General features: G+C 44.2%; 1 protein-coding gene across 2 annotated transcripts in view; it reads right to left on the bottom strand.

Moving 5' to 3' along the window:
• The window catches only part of LOC137421361 (neural cell adhesion molecule 2), a 150,563-nt gene that overhangs the window by 100,013 nt on the left and 27,400 nt on the right, over window positions 1-23,150 (bottom strand). For both annotated transcript variants that reach the window (XR_013622342.1, XM_068107345.2), the window contains exons 2-3: window positions 2,511-2,588; window positions 2,161-2,337 (exon numbers count right to left, since the gene is read on the bottom strand). Coding sequence is in view for 1 of the 2 variants with exons in the window: in XM_068107345.2 (XP_067963446.2) it covers window positions 2,161-2,337; window positions 2,511-2,588 (255 nt within the window). In the remaining variant the exon portion in view is untranslated. The remainder of the gene's footprint in view (window positions 1-2,160; window positions 2,338-2,510; window positions 2,589-23,150) is intronic.

The following is a 23,150-nucleotide window of genomic DNA, read 5'->3' as shown; positions in this document are numbered from 1 at the left end:
ACATGATCTAGTTTACAAAAAGGCTTCTGCAAACCGCCCCCCCCCCCTCCCCAAGGTGCATCATCACCTACAGGTGAGCACATAAAAGTTTCCCAAATTGCGGAATTAAAGCACCATACAAAGGTCTACCTGCTTTCGTCTGGAGGGGACGTGGGAAGGTATTGTTTGTGCAAAGTGTCATCTCCTCGCCCTGTCAAGGCTAGAGTGTTCTGGGCCCAATCCTATTCCTCATCTTCATCAATGATCTCTCTGACTTCCATGGAAAATCCCATTTATATATTTGCTGATGACACCACCCTCTGCTGTGACACCTCTCATCCTTCAGACAGGTGGCAGCCTCTTCCCACTCTTCAAACCTTGATAGAATCCCAAGCTGGTCAAACACTTGGAACATGTCTTTCAATCCTGACAAATCCCACAATCTCACTCCAAAAGGACAATCTGGCAAACCCTCCCACCTATTTTCTTAACAATTCTCTTGAGGAAGTTCAGTCATTCAAACTCCAGGGTCTCGCTATCAGCCATGGCCTTTCTTTGGCAAACCACATTTCAGAGTTGGCCTCCAAAGCCAGCCGCCGACTGGGAATCCTCCATCATACAAGGTCTATCATTGGCACACCTGAACTCGTATCCACCTACAAGGCCTTCATCCGCAGCTTGGTGGAGTTCTGCTCTCCCCTCAGGACTGGCTCCCCTACCTCACATCTTGCTCAGCTTGACGCCGTGGAAACCAAGACCTTCAATATCATTGGAATCTCCCACGATGAAACTGGGTCTATGGGTTTATCACTTCATCATCGCAGTCAGGTCGGTGGATGGATGGATCCACCATCCTCTGTCTTTTTCTTCCTCTTTTCTGGTCTATCACCCTCTGCTCTTTGGGTGCTTTGTTCCCCCCAGCTTTCTCCAGGGTACACACGGTCCACCATCAAGCCTCTTCTGGTGAAGTTACCTAAATCCAGGATCATTGCTCACCTCCACTCATTCGTCCCGCTTTTTTCTCACCTGTAGAACGAACTTTCACATCCTTTTTCGATCTCATTCTTCCCTCCAGGTCTTCAAGACAGCAGTTCACAACCATTCCCCATCCAAAACCATGACATTTTCTCCCCCCCCCCTCCTCCCCCGCCCCAATCCCACATCCTTTCAAACTTCCAGGTTTTCCATCCTGAGAGTTTCCTTCTGTATCCATCTTGTCCACCCCATGTGTCCTTTCCTGCCCCCCCCCCCCCCCCATTGTGTGTCTGTCTCCCTCTATTTTGTCCCTCGACCCTGCTGTTGGTCCCCCCTTCCTCCTCTCTTTCTACTGTTTCTTTTGTTCTGTTGTGTCCTGATCTGTTCAGTGTTCTTGCTCTTCCATGGGTCTCGACCTTGTATACAAAAGGTCTTGCCTGGTTTGGTTCAAATACAGAGACTTGGTCGGCCAGAAACTTTACTTTTATGTCCAATATTGACCTTTGACCCCTGCATAACACCAAAAACGACACTATTCCAAAATATTTGTCCCCACTCCCCATACAATCGACAATGTTGTTTGAAAGTACCTTTTGTACCAAATCCGATCTCTATCGACTCAAATACAAGGAAACGGGTAAATGTGTTATTTTAGTGGGAACCTTAGACCCCTTAAAATCGGAACCGGGCCTATACGGTTATAGAAACGGGGCCTAGGATATTGGAACAATACCCATTTTGCTACCATATTCTTTGGGTCTACGGAAATTCTCGACGGAACAGGAGGTGAGGGCCGATGATGGCGTCCCCACTATGCCTATTTGGGGACAGGGTTTATTGAACCGAGGTACCACCATACCAAAGTTAGGGTTTGGGGGTAATGGATCAAGGTACCTCCTTGACTATTTGGAGTTCAGGTTCAAGTATCACAATGCACCCTAACCCCCAACCCTCACTCCTTCCTCCTCCTCCTCCTCCTCCTCTACTGATCTCCCTCCCCTCCCCACTGTAACTTCCCAGTTCTGTAACCTGTTCTGAGCCATCCATTAGCCGGAGCGATTGTAATTTTCAAAATCCTTTCTTGCATAGGCCTTTGTGCCCATCAGCACATTTGTACCTTCACTCTTCTGTTGTCCCTCCAATACCAATTATTTTGATCTTTTAGAACCTCCTGTGGATAACCATGCGAGAGCACGCGTCTCTTACGGCGGATGTGGATATGGATGCTTGATTTCTCCTTGTCCGTTGTCCGACATTCGTAAACGCCGCCATGTGCCTTGGAGACATTTACAAGTCTGAGGGACAAAAAGCCAGGTTTGACTTCCATCGTGCCAGACAGCTGGTTCCCGTGTCGATACCATTGGGCGCTTTCACCCCTAGTTGCTGTGGAAAGACGTGCACACAGACAACGAGAGCATTAAAAACGTAAAAGTCATGTTGTGATATCTCACCTGTGGTGTGAAAGGTAGCCCTTATCCCCTGATCATAAGTTTTCCAGATTGACTATTAGAAAGGTAAACGTCATTCACCAATAGGACGCGACCCAGAACACAGACCTTGACATGTAAGAAGAGCATCTTCACCCAATCCAATCTCGTAGTCGCCCTCGTTCGGCCAAATGCGGATGGCAAGTCCTGTGGGACAGACAGGGCAGGAGACAACGGGTTCAGGTCAGAGGCTAAAAGTCACGGCCAAGGTTCCCAGAGCCAAACATCAGACAGGGACCGGTGACCGATTTTTAAATCACACTTTACATTAATATAATCATTGTGCTGTCATTTTAGTCACCCCGTCCCTAGGTACTGTCACCAGCGAACCGCCAGATGGCACTCCACATCCATCACTTCTGATCATTCTGATCATGTGCTTGTTAAAGTGGACATCTCACTGGCCATTCTCAGAGAGCCTCCTCAGCGCCGACGAGTCTGGCATTTCACTCAGGCCGACTGGCACGGTCTGCAAGCAGCCATCAATCAACTGGACTGGTCTCCCATCTCTAATGCCTCTGACATCAATTCTTCCTGGGAATTCTTCCAAAGCAAACTGATCTCTCTCATGCACAGATTTATCCCATCTCGTCTTCAGTTGTCTTACCCTTCCTCCCGTCCATGGTACACCGAATCTTGTGGTGAGGCAGTTGCCCTGAAACAACTTGCCTTTGCGTCTTGGAAGGCAAATCCAACTGAAGGCAATCTCAGTTCCTTCCACCAAGCTCGAAACAAGTGTGTTTCTACCCTCAGGAGTGCCAGGAAGCACTATCTCTCCTCACTCAAGATTGAACTCTCAAACCTGTCTCCTTCCTCCAAATCCTGGTGGCGTCTGGTCAAATCCGTTTCTGGTGTTTGTTTCCCCTCCATCCCCTCCCTTACCTCAAATGGCTACACAGTTGACACCGCACGTGACAAAGCCGAATGCCTCAACTCTGTGTTTGCCTCAAAATCTTGTGTCCCAACCCCATCTCTCTCTGTTCCCACCTTTCCCAGTCGAACCCAACTGCTCCTGGACTCTGTGTCCTTCTCTCCTGACAAGGTGGAGGAGTTTTTGTCTGACCTCGACTCTGATTCTGCAACTGGACCAGATGGCATCAGCCCTCGGGTCCTAAAATCCTGCTCTGCCGCTCTATCTCACCCTCTCTCTGTTCTTTTCACCCTCTCTTTTGCTAAAGGTCATCTGCCAGCATCTTGGAAATCAGCAAACATTACCGCTTTACACAAAAAGGTGCAAAAACAGATCCTTGCAACTACAGACCAATCAGCCTGCTCCCAATTATCAGCAAAGTCATGGAATCCATCATTGCTTCAGATATCAAATCCTTCCTCTTCTCCAATGGCTTGATCTCTGATCATCAATTTGGATTCAGACCAGGTCATTCTACTCTGGACATGTTGCTTCTGCTGTCTCAACAATGGATGGAGGTCCTCAATGCCAAACAGGAAATCAGAGCTGTCTCACTTGACATATCACGTGCCTTCGATACGGTCTGGCACCCAGCTCTGCTCACCAAACTCACCTCCTATGGTATTCAGGGAAATCTCCACTCATGGCTTGCGGATTTCCTCTCTGGTCGTAGGCAACGTGTGGCCCTGAATGGATTTCTCTCATCTTCCCTTCCTGTTCTGGCTGGAGTTCCCCAAGGTAGTGTTCTGGGCCCTGTGCTATTTCTGGTCTTCATCAATGACCTCTCCGACTCTCTGGAAAATCCTCTCTATCTCTTTGCTGATGACTCCACTATCTGCCGCTCCATTCCTCATCCCTCAGATCGGCAGTCTGCAGCCTCCTCACTCTCTGCAGACCTGGACAAAATCACAGACTGGTCAAACAAGTGGAACATGTCTTTCAATCCTGACAAATCTCACACTCTTACAATGTCTCTCCGAAAGGACCGACTGGACAACCCTCCCATCTACTTTCTCAACAATCCTCTCCAAGAAGTTCTGTCGCTCAAGCTTTTGGGTCTCACTATCTGCCATGATCTTTCTTGGGAAAACCACATTTCCAAGCTGGCCTCCAAAGCCAGTCGCCAACTGGGCATCCTCCGTCGTGTGAAGTCCTTCCTTGGCACACCTGAGCTCCTCACCACATACAAGGCTTTCATCCGCAGCTCAATGGAATACTGTTCCCCCCTCTGGGCTGGTGCTCCTGCCTCACACCTTGCTCGGCTTCACGCTGTTGAGGCCAAAGCTTTCAGAATCATTGGAATCTCCTGCGATGTAGTCAACTCCGAGGGCCTTTCACTCACTCACCGCAGGCAGGTTGGTGGTCTTTCTGTCTTCTACCGACTCCTCTCCGGCCTTGCTCCCCCAGCTCTCTCTGTGCTCTGTCCCCCCAATATTCCTTCAGGTCGCACAAGATCTGCCTGCAACCCTCTTATGGTTAAACTGCCAAAGTCTAGGCTCTCTGCTCACCTTCACTCTTTCATTCCCCTTTTCTCCCGCCTCTGGAACAAACTCCCCCACTCCCTTCAATCCCACTCCTCCCTCCAGGTCTTTAAAACAGCTGTTCACCACCATCTCTTATCTTCCCCCATCGAAAACCTTGATCTTTTCTACCCCCGGTAATTCACCCCAGAGTCCTTGCAGTGTTCATGTTTTATTCCTCTCCCACCTCCCCCCAAGTCCTCCCGATGTCCCTGCTCTCAAATGTTGTGTTTGTGTCCTTCCCCCTCTCTCCCCATCTTGCCTGCCGCTCCCCTTGTTTTTTGTGTTTTGTGTGTCGGTTTGTCTTTTTGTGTGATTAATGTTAGCTCTTTCACGAGCCTCGATCTTGTATACAAAAAAAAAAAAAAAAAAAAAAAAAGTCACCATAGTAACCCTGTCCCAAGGTACTCTCACCAGTGAACAGCTAGATGGCACTCCACATCCATCACCATAGTAACCCTGTCCCAAGGTACTCTCACCAGTGAACAGCTAGATGGCCCTCCACATCAATCACCACAACCCTGTCCCAAGGTACTCTCACCAGCAAACAGCTAGATGGCACTCTCCACATCCATCACCATAGTAACCCCACCCCAAGGTACTCGAACCAGCGAACAACTAGATGGCCCTCCACATCAATCACCACAACCCTGTCCCAAGGTACTCTCACCAGCGACCAGCTAGATGGCACTCCACATCCACCGCCATAGTAACCCGACACCGTTTTCGACTACATTTCACATTGTAAAACTTATGAGGCTGCTGTGGACGCCTTACAAGAAATCTACGTAAAGCCTCGTAGTGCTCTGTACGCCAGACATATGCTCTCCACGCGGAGCCAAGATCCATCGGTGCCTCTCGAACGTTATCTTCAATAATTGAGGAAACTCGGGAAGGACTGCATGACAGAGGCTCGAACAGCCGCTGAGATAGCAGATGATTTGATGCGAGACGCCTTCGTAAATGGACCTGTGTCCCCAGCAATACAGCTAAGATTACTGGAGAAAACAGCTATGACGCTCCAAGATGCTTACGATCAAGCTCGAGTCTTACAGCTCGCGCAAACTTGCTCCCAGGCTTACGGACAGCCTTACATAACAGCAGGAGCTACCGCTGAAGCTTACATGGAGATACCCTCTAATGCCGAGCAACCCCTTGCGGGCGCCGCAACGGCTCTAGGAGCAACCGATGCTTGGCCGGCACCCAAAGAAGAAGCCCAGGGTACAGCCGCTGCGATCTCTCCTCCCAAGAATGCAAAGTGTTATTTTTGCGGGAACAGACGGCACACCTGGGGTCTTTGTCCTGCCAAGGATGCGATTTGTCATACTTGCGGGACGAAAAGGCACTTTGCGAAGGTTTGTCGCTCGATGAAGACACGACATACTACCCTCACGGGATTTAATACCTCGCAGGAAGCCCGCTCCGGAGCCCCGGGCTTGTCTCAGAGCCCTTCCAGTGCCGTACTACCGGTACTCGTCGAAGGGAAGGCAGCCGACGCGCTGATTGATACGGGAAGTAGCGCAAGTTATGTCTGTCAAGCGCTGGTCAAACAACACGGATGGACAGTCGGCCCTGCTACGAAGCGAATCTACATGGCATCCTCAGGCCTGTGGACATGCACGAAGGGAATGTGCATTGTTAATGTGGTTGTCAACGACATTGTGTATCCAGATGTAAAACCCATGATTATGTCAAACTTATGTGCCGATGTGTTACTGGTACATGACTTTTTGCATAGACATGAGCGATTGGAAATGCAGTTCGGAGCCGGGGAGAATACCCTTTATGTTTGCGGTCTGGCCGAGATGGCTGTCGAGCCCCCTGCTCTCTTCCCTAGTTTAACTGCCGATTGTAGACCCCAGACCATAAAGTCTAGGCGGTACACCCACGCCGACACTCAGTTCATCGCTGATGACTAAACGGTTGCTACGGGAGAGCATTATAGAGCCTAGTAGTTCTCCGTGGAGGGCCCAGGTGCTCGTGGTGCATATGGCTAATCACAGGAAGTGCATGGTCGTGGATTATTCACTGAATATTAATAGATTCACACAGCCTGACGCATATCCGTTACCCAAATTGGATGACATGGTACGTGACGTGGCTAAGTACCGCGTGTTCAGTACCTTGGATTTAAGAAGTGTGTACCATCAGATACCTATACATGAGTCTGACAGGCCCTATACTGGGTTCGAATCTGGCCAAAGGCTTTATCAATTCCTGCGCATACCATTCGGAGTAACAAATGGGGATCTTTGACATTATTGCTAAAGAGCAATTGAAGGACATTTTGGTGTACGTTCACAATGTGACGGTTTGCGGCCATGATCAAGAAGATCATGATGCCAATTTGCACAGATTCCTGTGGGTGGCCCAGCAGTACCATTTGACTTTCAATAAGGAGAAATGTAAATATTCGGCCCGGACGGTTGATCTTCTTGGGTACACGGTGACGGGAGGCGAGATAAAACCTGATGCCGAGAGACTGCGCCCTTTACTTGAGATGGCGGCTCCGTGTGATCGTGAGTCTCTGCATCATGACTTGGGGCTATTCGCCCATTATTCTCGGTGGGTCCAAGGCTACTCGGAAAAGATTCATCCTCTTGTTGATTGTAAGGCATTGCCTCTAACGATGGGAGCCAATGCCGCATTCCAGCAGTTGAAAGAGAACATAGCAGGCGCCTGCGTGACCTCCATTGACGAGACAATACCCTTCCTAGTCTAAACAGACGCTTCTGATTGTGCTATCACTGCGACACTGACCCGGGGGGGGGGGGGGGGGGGAGCCTGTGGCGTTCTTTTCGCGCACCTTGAGCGACAGTGAACGTAAACACTCTGCGATTGAAAAGGAGGCATATGCTATCGTCGAGTCGATCAGGTGATGGCGTCATTTTCTATTGGGCAAGAAGTTTCAACTCGTGAATGATCAGCAGTCTGTGGCATTTATGTACGACCATCGGCATGCACAACGCATTAAGAATGAAAAGATATCGAGATGGCGAATCGAATTGGCTGAGTATTGCTTTGACATAGTCTATCATCCAGGTCGTCATAATCTGGCGGCAGATGATTTGTCTCGCCCCGTCTGTGTGGTCATGACGTCTGAGGATTTGTGAATGATTCATGAATCTCTATGCCATCCTGGGATGACGCGTCTCGCGCATTTTCTTCGCTGTCATAATTTGCCTTTCTCGGTAGATGACGTCAGACGCTTGTGCCTTTCATGTTCAGTGTGTGCTGAAATTAAACCGCGTTTCTACAAGCCGCCAATGGGAACTTTGATTCTCGCTGGCCGTCCTTGGGAGAAATTAAGCATTGACTTTAAGGGACCCTTGCCACAGTCGGGGCCGCACCGCTATATGCTTACGGTCGTAGACGAGTATTCACCATTCCCATTTGCGTTTTCATGTACTGACATATCATCCGCCACAGTCATTCGTTGCTTGCATCAGCTGTTTTTACTGTTTGGATATCCGGCTTTCATGCATTCTGATAGGGGGGCTGCGTTCATGTCTCAGGAGGTGAAGGCCTCCCTCCTAGAGCGAGGCATCGCTGCCAGCCATACTCTGCTGTATCACCCGCAAGGGAATGGACAAGTCAAAAGATTTAATGGCATAGCCTGGAAAGCCATGGAAATGGCTTTGAAAACTTGAGGCCTGAACTCTAATCAGTGGGGTTCCGTGCTGCTTGAAGCCTTGCACGCCATCCGCCGCCTCCTATTCACCACCACAAATTAAATGCCACACGACCGGATGTTCCGCTACCAGAGGCGTAGCTCTAGTGGGCAATCCCTGCTTGGCTGGCTTTCTGAGCCCGGACCCACTTTCTTGAAGCGGACGGTCCGTCGTAGCAAATACGAACCGCTGGTTGATCGGGTACACGTGCTGGAGGCGAACCCGGAATACGCTCAGGTTCGGATGGCGGACGGCCGCACCATGACCATATCGATTCAGCATTTAGCGCCTTGTGGCGATGATTCATGTCCTGGTACGAGTGAGGGCCAAGGGGCGGGGCTGGATGCGTTTAACACACCTGTGTTGTCATCACCGGTTGTGCTTTCTCTGGGTCCCAATGTTGTTCCGATCCGTACAGAGTTCCCGAGACCTGAGGTAGATCCCCCTAGTCCGGCTGAGTCCAACCTCGTTGAGTCTGAGACCAGTTCTGTCGATTATCGTACTTGAGCTGGCCGAGTGAGTTGGAAGCCACTTCGTTTGGGATTGTAGATGGATTCTCTGCTAAAGAATGATGTGTACGTGTACCTGTGTGCCTTATTTGCCGTAGTATGAATTACATACCCGCGTACTTTGCTGAAATTTTATTGGAGGGTAATGAAATTAATGGATGTGACCTGTTTCAGTTCCTCCCTGGAGGCTGAGATAAGGAATGATATATAAGAAGTTCGGTATGCGTGCGAGAACTGTCCGTATTCTGTGACAATCCGAGCTGGTAAGCCTAACGAGCACTCTTTTAAATGGCTTGCTTTCTATAGGGTTTTATATGACCGTTTGCTAATGATTGCTTAATCTCCTTTTAGATTACGTGGACGTTTTTGATTTCAATAAAGCTCAATACAAAGAAGGAGTTTTGTGGAACCTTATCACCACAACCCCATCACAAGGTACTCTCACCAGTGAACCTCCAGATGGCACTCTACATCCATCACCATAGGAACCCCGTCACAAGGTACTCTCACCAGTGAACCGCTAGATGGCACTCCACATCCATCACAACAACCCCGTCACAAGGTACTCTCACCAGTGAACCGCGAGATGGCACTCCACATCCATCACCATAGTAACCCTGTCCCAAGGTACTCTGTCCCAAGGTACTCCTTCCGTGAAATCTTTTTGATTTCGTGGTTTAGCAGTAACGATGGAGATCAGCCAATCAGGGAGCATTTGAACATCAACGCATAAAACGTGACGTTCACTAGAAAATACACCTGCACTTCGTGTAAATTACCTCGTCAGATGTTTGGAATTCCCAATGGGGAGGACGAGGAAAAACATGAAAAACATGCACGGAATGTGGTAAACTTGTTTAATGTACCGTAGTAGGTTTAATGTACCGTAGTAGGTTTAATGTACCGTAGTAGGTATAATGTACCGTAGTAGGTATAATGTACCGTAGTAGGTATAATGTACCGTAGTAGGTTTAATGTACCGTAGTAGGTTTAATGTACCGTAGTAGGTATAATGTACCGTAGTAGGTATAATGTACCATAGTAGGTATAATGTACCGTAGTAGGTATAATGTACCGTAGTAGGTATAATGTACCGTAGTAGGTATAATGTACCGTAGTAGGTTTAATGTACCCCAATGTGATAAACTTGTTTAATGTACCATAGTAGGTTTAATGTAACGTAGTAGGTTTAATGTACCGTAGTAGGTATAATGTACCGGAGTAGGTATAATGTACCGTAGTAGGTTTAATGTACCGTAGTAGGTTTAATGTACCGTAGTAGGTATAATGTACCGTAGTAGGTTTAATGTACCCCAATGTGATAAACTTGTTTAATGTACCGTAGTAGGTTTAATGTACCGTAGTAGGTTTAATGTACCCCCAATGTGACTTGTTCAATGTACCGTAGTAGGTTTAATGTACCGTAGTAGGTATAATGTACCGTAGTAGGTATAATGTACCCCCAATGTGACTTGTTTAATGTACCGTAGTAGGTTTAATGTACCCCCAATGTGATAAACTTGTTTAATGTACCGTAGTAGGTTTAATGTACCCCCAATGTGATAAACTTGTTTCATGTACCGTAGTAGGTTTACATTTACAAGGTAAGTTTGTGAAGAGATTATAAACAAGTACACATACATTCAAAGTACACCGCCCCATGCCAAATAATTAAATATGCTGCAGCGCGGCATTGCCGGGGCGCCTCCGGCGCCCGGCAATACCGCAGTGCAGCTCATTGAGGCTGCATTGGGAGGGAGAGGTGTACACTAATTGATTGATTAATTGTATAATTAAAATCAATAAAAGATTATCACAAAATATTTTCATAATCAATTGGCTAATCGCATAACTAAACCACTAGTGCTTCATCCGAAGATGTATCTTTTAGAAATTTAATTAAATAAGTCATTTATAAAAAATTAAATAATTAATTGATTACTCAATAAATATTTAATCGATTAATCAATAAATAATTAATAGATGAAATGATTAATCAATAAATCAAAAATATCCTTGATAGCCACATCACTTGGTCACTCATGTCCAAATATTAGCTTCCCAGCTCAAAAGGTGCCTGAGATATTGGCCAAATGAGAAAGAAGACAAATAAATGATTAATAATGAAAATAAATAAATAATAATCATAAAAAAATTAAATTATTAATCAATTTGGTCAGAGAACACATAAACTACCACTATTTCATCAGAATCTGTAACTTTAAAAAAAAAATTTTTTTTGTCATTAATCGAATAATTCAATAATTAATCCATTAATTGATTCATTAATAAATCAAAAATATCCTTTGCAGCCAAATCACCTGGTCATTGGCATGTCCAAATATCAGCTTCCTAACTCAAAAGGTGCCTGAGTTAATGGTCAGAAGAGAAAGGAAATTTGATTAATTAAATAAGTACTTAATTAATCGCTAATAATTAAATAACTCCTCAATTTATTGATTAATCAAAAAAAAAAATACCGTTTTTGACAAAGGACTTGCTCACTATTGTGCCGAAATTTCAGCTTCCTAGCTCAAAGGATGGCTGAGATATCGTCCGGACAAACAAACAAGAAAGAAAACAAACAAACAAGAAAGAAAGAAAACAAGTACACATACATTCAAAGTACACCGCCCCATGCCAAATAATTAAATATGCTGCAGCGCGGCATTGCCGGGGCGCCTCCGGCGCCCGGCAATACCGCAGTGCAGCTCATTAAGGCTGCATTGGGAGGGAGAGGAGTACAATAATTGATTGATTAATTGTGAAATTTAAATATATAAATGATCATAAAATATTTTCTTAATCAATTGGCTAATAGCATACCTAAAGCACTAGTGCTTCATCCGAAGATGTATCTTTTAGAAATTTAATTAAATAAGTCATTTATAAAAAATTAAATAATTAATTGATTACTCAATAAATAATTAATCGATTAATCAATAAATACTTAATAGATGAAATGATTAATCAATAAATCAAAAATATCCTTGATAGCCACATCACTTGGTCACTCATGTCCAAATATTAGCTTCCCAGCTCAAAAGGTGCCTGAGATATTGGCCAAATGAGAAAGAAAATAAATAAATGATTAATAATGAAAATAAATAAATAATAATCATAAAAAAATTAAATTATTAATCAATTTGGTCAGAGAACACATAAACTACCACTATTTCATCAGAATCTGTAACTTTAAAAAAAAAAAATTTTTTGTCATTAATCGAATAATTAAATAATTAATCGATTAATTGATTAATTAATAAATCAAACAAGTACACATACATTCAAAGTACACCGCCCCATGCCAAATAATTAAATATGCTGCAGCGCGGCATTGCCGGGGCGCCTCCGGCGCCCGGCAATACCGCAGTGCAGCTCATTGAGGCTGCATTGGGAGGGAGAGGTGTACACTAATTGATTGATTAATTGTATAATTAAAATCAATAAAAGATTATCACAAAATATTTTCATAATCAATTGGCTAATCGCATAACTAAACCACTAGTGCTTCATCCGAAGATGTATCTTTTAGAAATTTAATTAAATAAGTCATTTATAAAAAATTAAATAATTAATTGATTACTCAATAAATAATTAATCGATTAATCAATAAATAATTAATAGATGAAATGATTAATCAATAAATCAAAAATATCCTTGATAGCCACATCACTTGGTCACTCATGTCCAAATATTAGCTTCCCAGCTCAAAAGGTGCCTGAGATATTGGCCAAATGAGAAAGAAAATAAATAAATGATTAATAATGAAAATAAATAAATAATAATCATAAAAAAATTAAATTAGTAATCAATTTGGTCAGAGAACACATAAACTACCACTATTTCATCAGAATCTGTAACTTAAAAAAAAAAATTTTTTTGGTCATTAATCGAATAATTAAATAATTAATCGATTAATTGATTAATTAATAAATCAAAAATATCCTTTGCAGCCAAATCACCTGGTCATTGGCATGTCCAAATATCAGCTTCCTAACTCAAAAGGTGCCTGAGTTAATAATGGTCAGAAGAGAAATGAAATTTAATTAATTAAATAAGTACTTAATTAAACGCTAATAATTAAATAACTCCTCAATTAATTGATTATTCAAAAAACAAAAAATACCGTATTTGACAAAGGACTTGCTCACTACTGTGCCGAAATTTCAGCTTCCTAGCTCAAAGGATGGCTGAGATATCGCCCGGACAACCAAGAAAACAAACAAACAAGAAAACAAGAAACCAGAGTGAAAACTGAGTACTCTCTTTCAGCGTGCGTCACTGCCGAGCCCCCTTTGGTGCCCGGCAATGACGATTTGCAATGCCTGGAGATGGCATAGGAAAGGAGCGGTGTACAAAAATATCCTTTGCAGCCAAATCACCTGGTCATTGGCATGTCCAAATATCAGCTTCCTAACTCAAAAGGTGCCTGAGTTAATAATGGTCAGAAGAGAAATGAAATTTAATTAATTAAATAAGTACTTAATTAAACGCTAATAATTAAATAACTCCTCAATTAATTGATTAATCAAAAAACAAAAAATACCGTTTTTGACAAAGGACTTGCTCACTATTGTGCCGAAATTTCAGCTTCCTAGCTCAAAGGATGGCTGAGATATCGTCCGGACAACCAAACAAACAAGAAAACAAGTACACATACATTCAAAGTACACCGCCCCATGCCAAATAATTAAATATGCTGCAGCGCGGCATTGCCGGGGCGCCTCCGGCGCCCGGCAATACCGCAGTGCAGCTCATTGAGGCTGCATTGGGAGGGAGAGGTGTACACTAATTGATTGATTAATTGTATAATTAAAATCAATAAAAGATTATCACAAAATATTTTCATAATCAATTGGCTAATCGCATAACTAAACCACTAGTGCTTCATCCGAAGATGTATCTTTTAGAAATTTAATTAAATAAGTCATTTATAAAAAATTAAATAATTAATTGATTACTCAATAAATAATTAATCGATTAATCAATAAATAATTAATAGATGAAATGATTAATCAATAAATCAAAAATATCCTTGATAGCCACATCACTTGGTCACTCATGTCCAAATATTAGCTTCCCAGCTCAAAAGGTGCCTGAGATATTGGCCAAATGAGAAAGAAAATAAATAAATGATTAATAATGAAAATAAATAAATAATAATCATAAAAAAATTAAATTATTAATCAATTTGGTCAGAGAACACATAAACTACCACTATTTCATCAGAATCTGTAACTTAAAAAAAAAAATTTTTTTTGTCATTAATCGAATAATTAAATAATTAATCGATTAATTGATTAATTAATGAATCAAAAATATCCTTTGCAGCCAAATCACCTGGTCATTGGCATGTCCAAATGTCAGCTTCCTAACTCAAAAGGTGCCTGAGTTAATGGTCAGAAGAGAAAGGAAATTTGATTAATTAAATAAGTACTTAATTAATCGCTAATAATTAAATAACTCCTCAATTTATTGATTAATCAAAAAAAAAAATACCGTTTTTGACAAAGGACTTGCTCACAATTGTGCCGAAATTTCAACTTCCTAGCTCAAAGGATGGCTGAGATATCGTCCGGACAAACAAACAAGAAAGAAAACAAACAAGAAAGAAAGAAAACAAACAAGAAAGAAAACAAGAAACCAGAGTGAAAACTGAGTACTCTCTTTCAGCGTGCGTCACTGCCGAGCCCCCTTTGGTGCCCGGCAATGACGATTTGCAATGCCTGGAGATGGCATAGGAAAGGAGCGGTGTACAATATCCTTGATAGCCACATCACTTGGTCACTCATGTCCAAATATTAGCTTCCCAGCTCAAAAGGTGCCTGAGATATTGGCCAAATGAGAAAGAAAATAAATAAATGATTAATAATGAAAATAAATAAATAATAATCATAAAAAAATTAAATTATTAATCAATTTGGTCAGAGAACACATAAACTACCACTATTTCATCAGAATCTGTAACTTTAAAAAAAAAAATTTCTTTGTCATTAATCGAATAATTAAATAATTAATCGATTAATTGATTAATTAATAAATCAAAAATATCCTTTGCAGCCAAATCACCTGGTCATTGGCATGTCCAAATGTCAGCTTCCTAACTCAAAAGGTGCCTGAGTTAATGGTCAGAAGAGAAAGGAAATTTGATTAATTAAATAAGTACTTAATTAATCGCTAATAATTAAATAACTCCTCAATTTATTGATTAATCAAAAAAAAAAAATACCGTTTTTGACAAAGGACTTGCTCACGATTGTGCCGAAATTTCAGCTTCCTAGCTCAAAGGATGGCTGAGATATCGTCCGGACAACCAAGGAAACAAGAAAGAAAACAAACAAGAAAACAAACAAACAAGAAACCAGAGTGAAAACTGAGTACTCTCTTTCAGCGTGCGTCACTGCTGAGCCCCCTTCGGTGCCCAGCAATGACGATTTGCAATGCCTGGAGATGGCATAGGAAAGGAGCGGTGTACAACAAACAAACAAGAAACCAGAGTGAAAACTGAGTACTCTCTTTCAGCGTGCGTCACTGCCAAGCCCCCTTCGGTGCCCGGCAATGACGATTTGCAATGCCTGGAGGTGGCATAGGAAAGGAGCGGTGTACAACAAGTACACATACATTCAAAGTACACCGCCCCATGCCAAATAATTAAATATGCTGCAGCGCGGCATTGCCGGGGCGCCTCCGGCGCCCGGCAATACCGCAGTGCAGCTCATTGAGGCTGCATTGGGAGGGAGAGGTGTACACTAATTGATTGATTAATTGTATAATTAAAATCAATAAAAGATTATCACAAAATATTTTCATAATCAATTGGCTAATCGCATAACTAAACCAGTAGTGCTTCATCCGAAGATGTATCTTTTAGAAATTTAATTAAATAAGTCATTTATAAAAAATTAAATAATTAATTGATTACTCAATAAATAATTAATCGATTAATCAATAAATACTTAATAGATGAAATGATTAATCAATAAATCAAAAATATCCTTGATAGCCACATCACTTGGTCACTCATGTCCAAATATTAGCTTCCCAGCTCAAAAGGTGCCTGAGATATTGGCCAAATGAGAAAGAAAATAAATAAATGATTAATAATGAAAATAAATAAATAACAAGTACACATACATTCAAAGTACACCGCCCCATGCCAAATAATTAAATATGCTGCAGCGCGGCATTGCCGGGGCGCCTCCGGCGCCCGGCAATACCGCAGTGCAGCTCATTAAGGCTGCATTGGGAGGGAGAGGTGTACACTAATTGATTGATTAATTGTATAATTAAAATCAATAAAAGATTATCACAAAATATTTTCATAATCAATTGGCTAATCGCATAACTAAACCACTAGTGCTTCATCCGAAGATGTATCTTTTAGAAATTTAATTAAATAAGTCATTTATAAAAAATTAAATAATTAATTGATTACTCAATAAATAATTAATCGATTAATCAATAAATAATTAATAGATGAAATGATTAATCAATAAATCAAAAATATCCTTGATAGCCACATCACTTGGTCACTTATGTCCAAATATTAGCTTCCCAGCTCAAAAGGTGCCTGAGATATTGGCCAAATGAGAAAGAAAATAAATAAATGATTAATAATGAAAATAAATAAATAATAATCATAAAAAAATTAAATTATTAATCAATTTGGTCAGAGAACACATAAACTACCACTATTTCATCAGAATCTGTAACTTTAAAAAAAAATTTTTTTGGGTCATTAATCGAATAATTAAATAATTAATCGATTAATTGATTAATTAATAAATCAAAAATATCCTTTGCAGCCAAATCACCTGGTCATTGGCATGTCCAAATATCAGCTTCCTAACTCAAAAGGTGCCTGAGTTAATAATGGTCAGAAGAGAAATGAAATTTAATTAATTAAATAAGTACTTAATTAAACGCTAATAATTAAATAACTCCTCAATTAATTGATTATTCAAAAAACAAAAAATACCGTATTTGACAAAGGACTTGCTCACGACTGTGCCGAAATTTCAGCTTCCTAGCTCAAAGGATGGCTGAGATATCGTCCGGACAACCAAGAAAGAAAACAAACAAGAAAGAAAACAAACAAACAAGAAACCAGAGTGAAAACTGAGTACTCTCTTTCAGCGTGCGTCACTGCCGAGCCCCCTTTGGTGCCCGGCAATGACGATTTGCAATGCCTGGAGATGGCATAGGAAAGGAGCGGTGTACAATAATCATAAAAAAATTAAATTATTAATCAATTTGGTCAGAGAACACATAAACTACCACTATTTCATCAGAATCTGTAACTTAAAAAAAAAAAATTTTTTTGTCATTAATCGAATAATTAAATAATTAATCGATTAATTGATTAATTAATAAATCAAAAATATCCTTTGCAGCCAAATCACCCGGTCATTGGCATGTCCAAATATCAGCTTCCTAACTCAAAAGGTGCCTGAGTTAATAATGGTCAGAAGATAAATGAAATTTAATTAATTAAATAAGTACTTAATTAAACGCTAATAATTAAATAACTCCTCAATTAATTGATTATTCAAAAAACAAAAAATACCGTATTTGACAAAGGACTTGCTCACTACTGTGCCGAAATTTCAGCTTCCTAGCTCAAAGGATGGCTGAGATATCGTCCGGACAACCAAGAAAACAAACAAGAAACCAGAGTGAAAACTGAGTACTCTCTTTCAGCGTGCGTCACTGCCGAGCCCCCTTCGGTGCCCGGCAATGACGATTTGCAATGCCTGGAGGTGGCATAGGAAAGGAGCGGTGTACAACAAACAAGAAACCAGAGTGAAAACTGAGTACTCTCTTTCAGCGTGCGTCACTGCCGAGCCCCCTTTGGTGCCCGGCAATGACGATTTGCAATGCCTGGAGATGGCATAGGAAAGGAGCGGTGTACAATATGAGATCACATAAGAGAGGGGGAATAGATCAATGAAGTATGGTGTGTATATGTGTATGTTTTTGTGTATGTGTGTATATGTGTATATGTGTGTGTATATATGTGTGTGTATGTTTATGTGTACGTATATGTGTGTGTATGTGTATGTATATATGCGTGTATATGTGTGTGCCGGTGTATGTGTATGTGTGTGTGTATATGTGTGTGTATGTGTATGTATGTATGTATGTGTGTGTGTATGTGTGTGTGTGTGTGTGTGTGTGTGTGTGTGTGTGTGTGTGTGTGTGTGTGTGTGTGTGTGTGTGTATATGTATGTGTATATATATATATATATGTGTGTGTATATATATGTGTGTGTGCATAATGCATATGTAGGTGTATGTATGTGTGTGTGTATATGTGTGTGTATATGTATGTATGTATATATGTGTGTGTATATGTGTGTGTATATGTGTGTGCATGTATGTATGTGTGTATGTATGTATGTGTGTGTATGTGTATGTATGTGTGCGTATGTGTATAATGCATATGTAAGTGTATGTGTATATGTGTGCATGTATGTGTGTGTATATGTGTTGGTATATGTGTGTGCATGTATGTGTGTGTATCTGTGTATATGTGTATGTATATGTGTGTTCATGTATATGTGTGTATATTTGTGTTTATGTGTATATGTGTGTGTGTGTGTGTGTGTGTGTTTGTGTGTGTGTATGTGTGTATATGTGTGTGCATGTATGTGTGTGTGTGTGTGTGTGTGTGTATATGTGTGTGCGTGTATGTGTGTGTATATGTGTATGTGTATATGTATGTGTGTGTGTATATGTATATGTGTGTGCATGTATGTGTGTGTATATGTATATGTGTGTATGTATGTGTGTGTATATGTGTATGTGTGTATGTATGTGTGTGTATATGTATATGCGTGTGCATGTATGTGTGTGTCAGTCGTTTTTGCCTACTATCCTCACACGTGGGTGGGCCTCGGGAGATGGAACGGAGATCTCCCGGGTCTGAAAGTATCCACGTCCATTAGCGTGTGTGTAAGTATGTGTGTGTGTGTGTGTGTGTGTGTGTGTGTGTGTGTGTGTGTATGTTCAGCGCACGCACACACACAGAAACACACACACACACACACACACTATCGTGTGTGTATATATACTTCTTCTTTAACGGCCACAATAATAACCACATTGTTATGGGGTTGGCCAGGGGAAGTTTGGCCCAAGTCTTTCACGAACCAGCTGGCTAGGCCTGACATGTACACACACATAAGTTCGGAGCAGGAATTTGGAATGCGTTCGCGGTGCCGGAGATATCTCACCTACTCTATGCGAAGGATACCGTGGGAGCTTTATAACATCCACCAACTAATGCTGGTCGACGTGAGGCCCGTTTAACTGCCATCTAAGGGACGCCACACACATTGATGAATCGCCCCACCTGTGCCACACCAGGATGGGGTTTATAGACAGGTTAGAATTCCAACCCAGACTAGACATCTCAGAGGTGAGTGTGCGAACCTCTGGGCCATCCTGCCAGCCTGCAGTGTACGCAGAGAGACAAAAATAAAAACAGTGAAGCAGACAATGACAGATTCCCTCGGCCAACACCTAACACTTCCCTCTGTACACATTATCGAGGGTCAGAGAAACAAAGGGGAGAAACCCTATAGGGCCCTAAAGCCAAGGTCAAGGAAAAACCCACAAAAAACCAACTCATTGCCTTTGTCTCTGTCATATTCACCATCCTCGACTACAGTCTACAACATAATTAAAATAATGATAATAGTTCTCTTACAAGGAACTTCAAGACACAAGACACAAGACACAAGACCCTTTGCCACATCAAGCCTGCGCAATGGTCGCCAACCTATGGTTGTTTGTCCATTCTCTATCCTTTTTAAATGTTGAGCATTAACCAAGGAAGGAGCACGAGGTGCCATTATTAAAATGATTAATCGCATACACCTGGTCTAGTAAAGGTGTGTCTGACCCATTACTCTGTTACCTGCTCATTATGGTATCCACCCTTAAACCTCATCTCTTTACCCCCTGAACATTACCCCCCATGTGTCTCATTCACCCTTAAACCTCATCTCTTTACCCCTTGAACATTACCCCCATGTGTCTCATTCACCCTTAAACCCCATCTCTTTACCCCCTGGACATTACCCCCATGTGTCTCATTCACCCTTAAACCCCATCTCTCTACCCCGTGGACATTACCCCCATGTGTCTCATTCACCCTTAAACCCCATCTCTTTACCCCCCTGAACATTACCCCCATGTGTCTCATTCACCCTTAAACCTCATCTCTTTACCCCCTGAACATTACCCCCCTTGTGTCTCATTCACCCTTAAACCCCATCTCTTTACCCCCTGGACATTACCCCCACCTCCCCATGTGTCTCCTTCATCCCAAACCAATTCCTTCTCACACTCAGCCATTGTTACACTCCTTCCCGTCTTTCTCACTCTCTTCCTTCCTTCCTTCCTCTTTGTTTCTTTCTGGAATAATTAAACTAATTACAGTAGGCCCGATTGTCGGTTTGCAAAAAACAAAAACACATTTAACTTTACAAAAAGAAATGTAAACAAAGGAAGAGATTTTTTCCACTCGACACAACATGTCGAATTCGCATCCATTAAAATCACATTTCAATACAAAATCACAAACCATTATTTACCCACTTTATCTTTACCACCCATCGACATATCACATACGCAAAAAGGCAATTATTTTCACTCCGTGTCCCTTTACAAACACATATCCCCCACAACCTCCCCCCACCGCCAACTCCCACTCCACACCCCCAAACCATACACCCGCCACACTCTCCCCCACCCCCACACCAAACCCCCAAACCATACACCCCCCACACTCTCCCCCACCCCACACCACGCCCCCAAACCATACACCCCCCACACTCTCCCCCAACCCCAAACCATACACCCCCCACGCTCTCCCCCACCCCCACACCACACCACCAAACCATACACCCCCCACGCTCTCCCCCACCCCCACACCACACCACCAAACAAACCATACACCCCCCACGCTCTCCCCCACCCACACACCACACAACCAAACCATACACCCCCCACACTCTCCCTCACCCCCACCCTCACACCCAAACCATACACCCCCCCCCAAACTCTCCCCCCACACCACACCCCAAACCATACACCCCCCACACTCTCCCCCACCCCACCCTCACACCCAAACCATACATCCCCCACACCCTCCCCGGTCCACACACCCCCAAACCATACACCCCTACACTCTCCCCCACCCCCACCCTCACACCCAAACCATACATCCACCACACCCTCCCCAGTCCCCCACACCCCCAAACCATACACCCCTACACTCTCCCCCACCCCCACACCACACCCCCAAACCATACACCCCCCACACTCTCCCCCACCCCTACACCCCCAAACCATACATCCCCCCACACTCTCACCCACCCCCACACCACACCCCCAAACCATACACCCCCCACACTCTCCCCCACCCCTACACCCGCAAACCATTCACCCCCACACTCTCCCCCACCCCCACACCCCAAACCATACATCCCCCACACTCTCCCCCACCCCACACCACACCCCCAAACCATACACCCCCCACACTCTCCCCCACCCCTACACCCCCAAACCATACATCCCCCCACACTCTCCCCCACCCCCACACCACACCCCCCAACCATACACCCCCCCACACTCTCCACCACCCCCACCCTCACAACCAAACCAAACATCCCCCACACTCTCCCCCACCCCTACACCCCCAAACCATACACCCCCCACACCTCCCCCACCCCTACACCACCAAACCATACACCCCCCCCCAACACACTCCCCCCCCACCCCCACACCACACCCCCAACCATACACCCCCCACACTCTCCCCCACCCCCACCGTCACACCCAAACCATACCTCCCACACACTCTCCCCCACCCATATACCCCCAAACCATACACCCCCACACACTCCCCCAACCCCACCCTCAAACCTAAACCATACATCCCCCACACTCTCCCCCATCCCCACCCTCACACCCAAACCATACATCCTCCACACCCTCCCCGGTCCACACACCCCCAAACCATACACCCCTACACTCTCCCCCACCCCCACCCTCACACCCAAACCATACATCCACCACACCCTCCCCATCCCCACACCCCCAAACCATACACCCCTACACTCTCCCCCACCCCCACCCTCACACCCAAACCATACATCCCCCACACCTTCCCCTACCCCTACACCCCCAAACCATACACCCGACACTCTCCCCCACCCCCACCCTCATCCCCAAACCATACATCCCCCACACCGTCCCCTACCCCTACACCCCCAAACCATACATCCCCCACACCCTCCCCCTCCCCTACACCCCCACACTCTCCCCCACCCCCACACCCCAAACCATACATTCCCCACACTCTCCCCCACCCCACCCACACCACACCCCCAAACCAAACACCCCCCACACTCTCCCCCACCCCTACACCCCCAAACCATACACCCCTACACTCTCCCCACCCCCACACCACACCACCAACCATACACCCCCCACACTCTCCCCCACCCCTACACCCCCAAACCATACATCCCCCCACACTCTCCCCCACCCCCACACCACACCCCCAAACCATACACCCCCCCACACTCTCCCCCACCCCCACCCTCACACCCAAACCATACACCCCCCACACTCTCCACCACCCCCACCCTCACACCCAAACCATACATCCCCCACATTCTCCCCCACCCCTACACCCCCAAACCATACATCCCCCACACTCTCCCCCACCCCTACACCACCAAACCATACACCCCCTCCCCCACACTCTCCCCCATCCCCACACCACACCCCCAAACCATACACCCCCCACACTCTCCCCCACCCCCACCCTCACACCCAAACCATACCTTCCCCACACTCTCCCCCACCCCTAAACCCCCAAACCATACACCCCCACACTCTCCCCCAACCCCATCCTCACACCCAAACCATACATCCCCCACACTCTCCCTCACCCCCACCCTCACACCCAAACCATACACCCCCCACACCCTCCCCCCACCCCTACACCCCCAAAACATACACCCCCACACTCTCCCCCAACCCCACCCTCAAACCCAAACCATACATCCCCCACACTCTCC

Source organism: Myxine glutinosa, chromosome 2 (assembly GCF_964187855.1).
Source record: "Myxine glutinosa chromosome 2, kmMyxGlut1.1, whole genome shotgun sequence".
Classification (NCBI taxonomy): domain Eukaryota; kingdom Metazoa; phylum Chordata; class Myxini; order Myxiniformes; family Myxinidae; genus Myxine; species Myxine glutinosa.
This window is presented reverse-complemented; position numbering and strand designations above follow the sequence as displayed.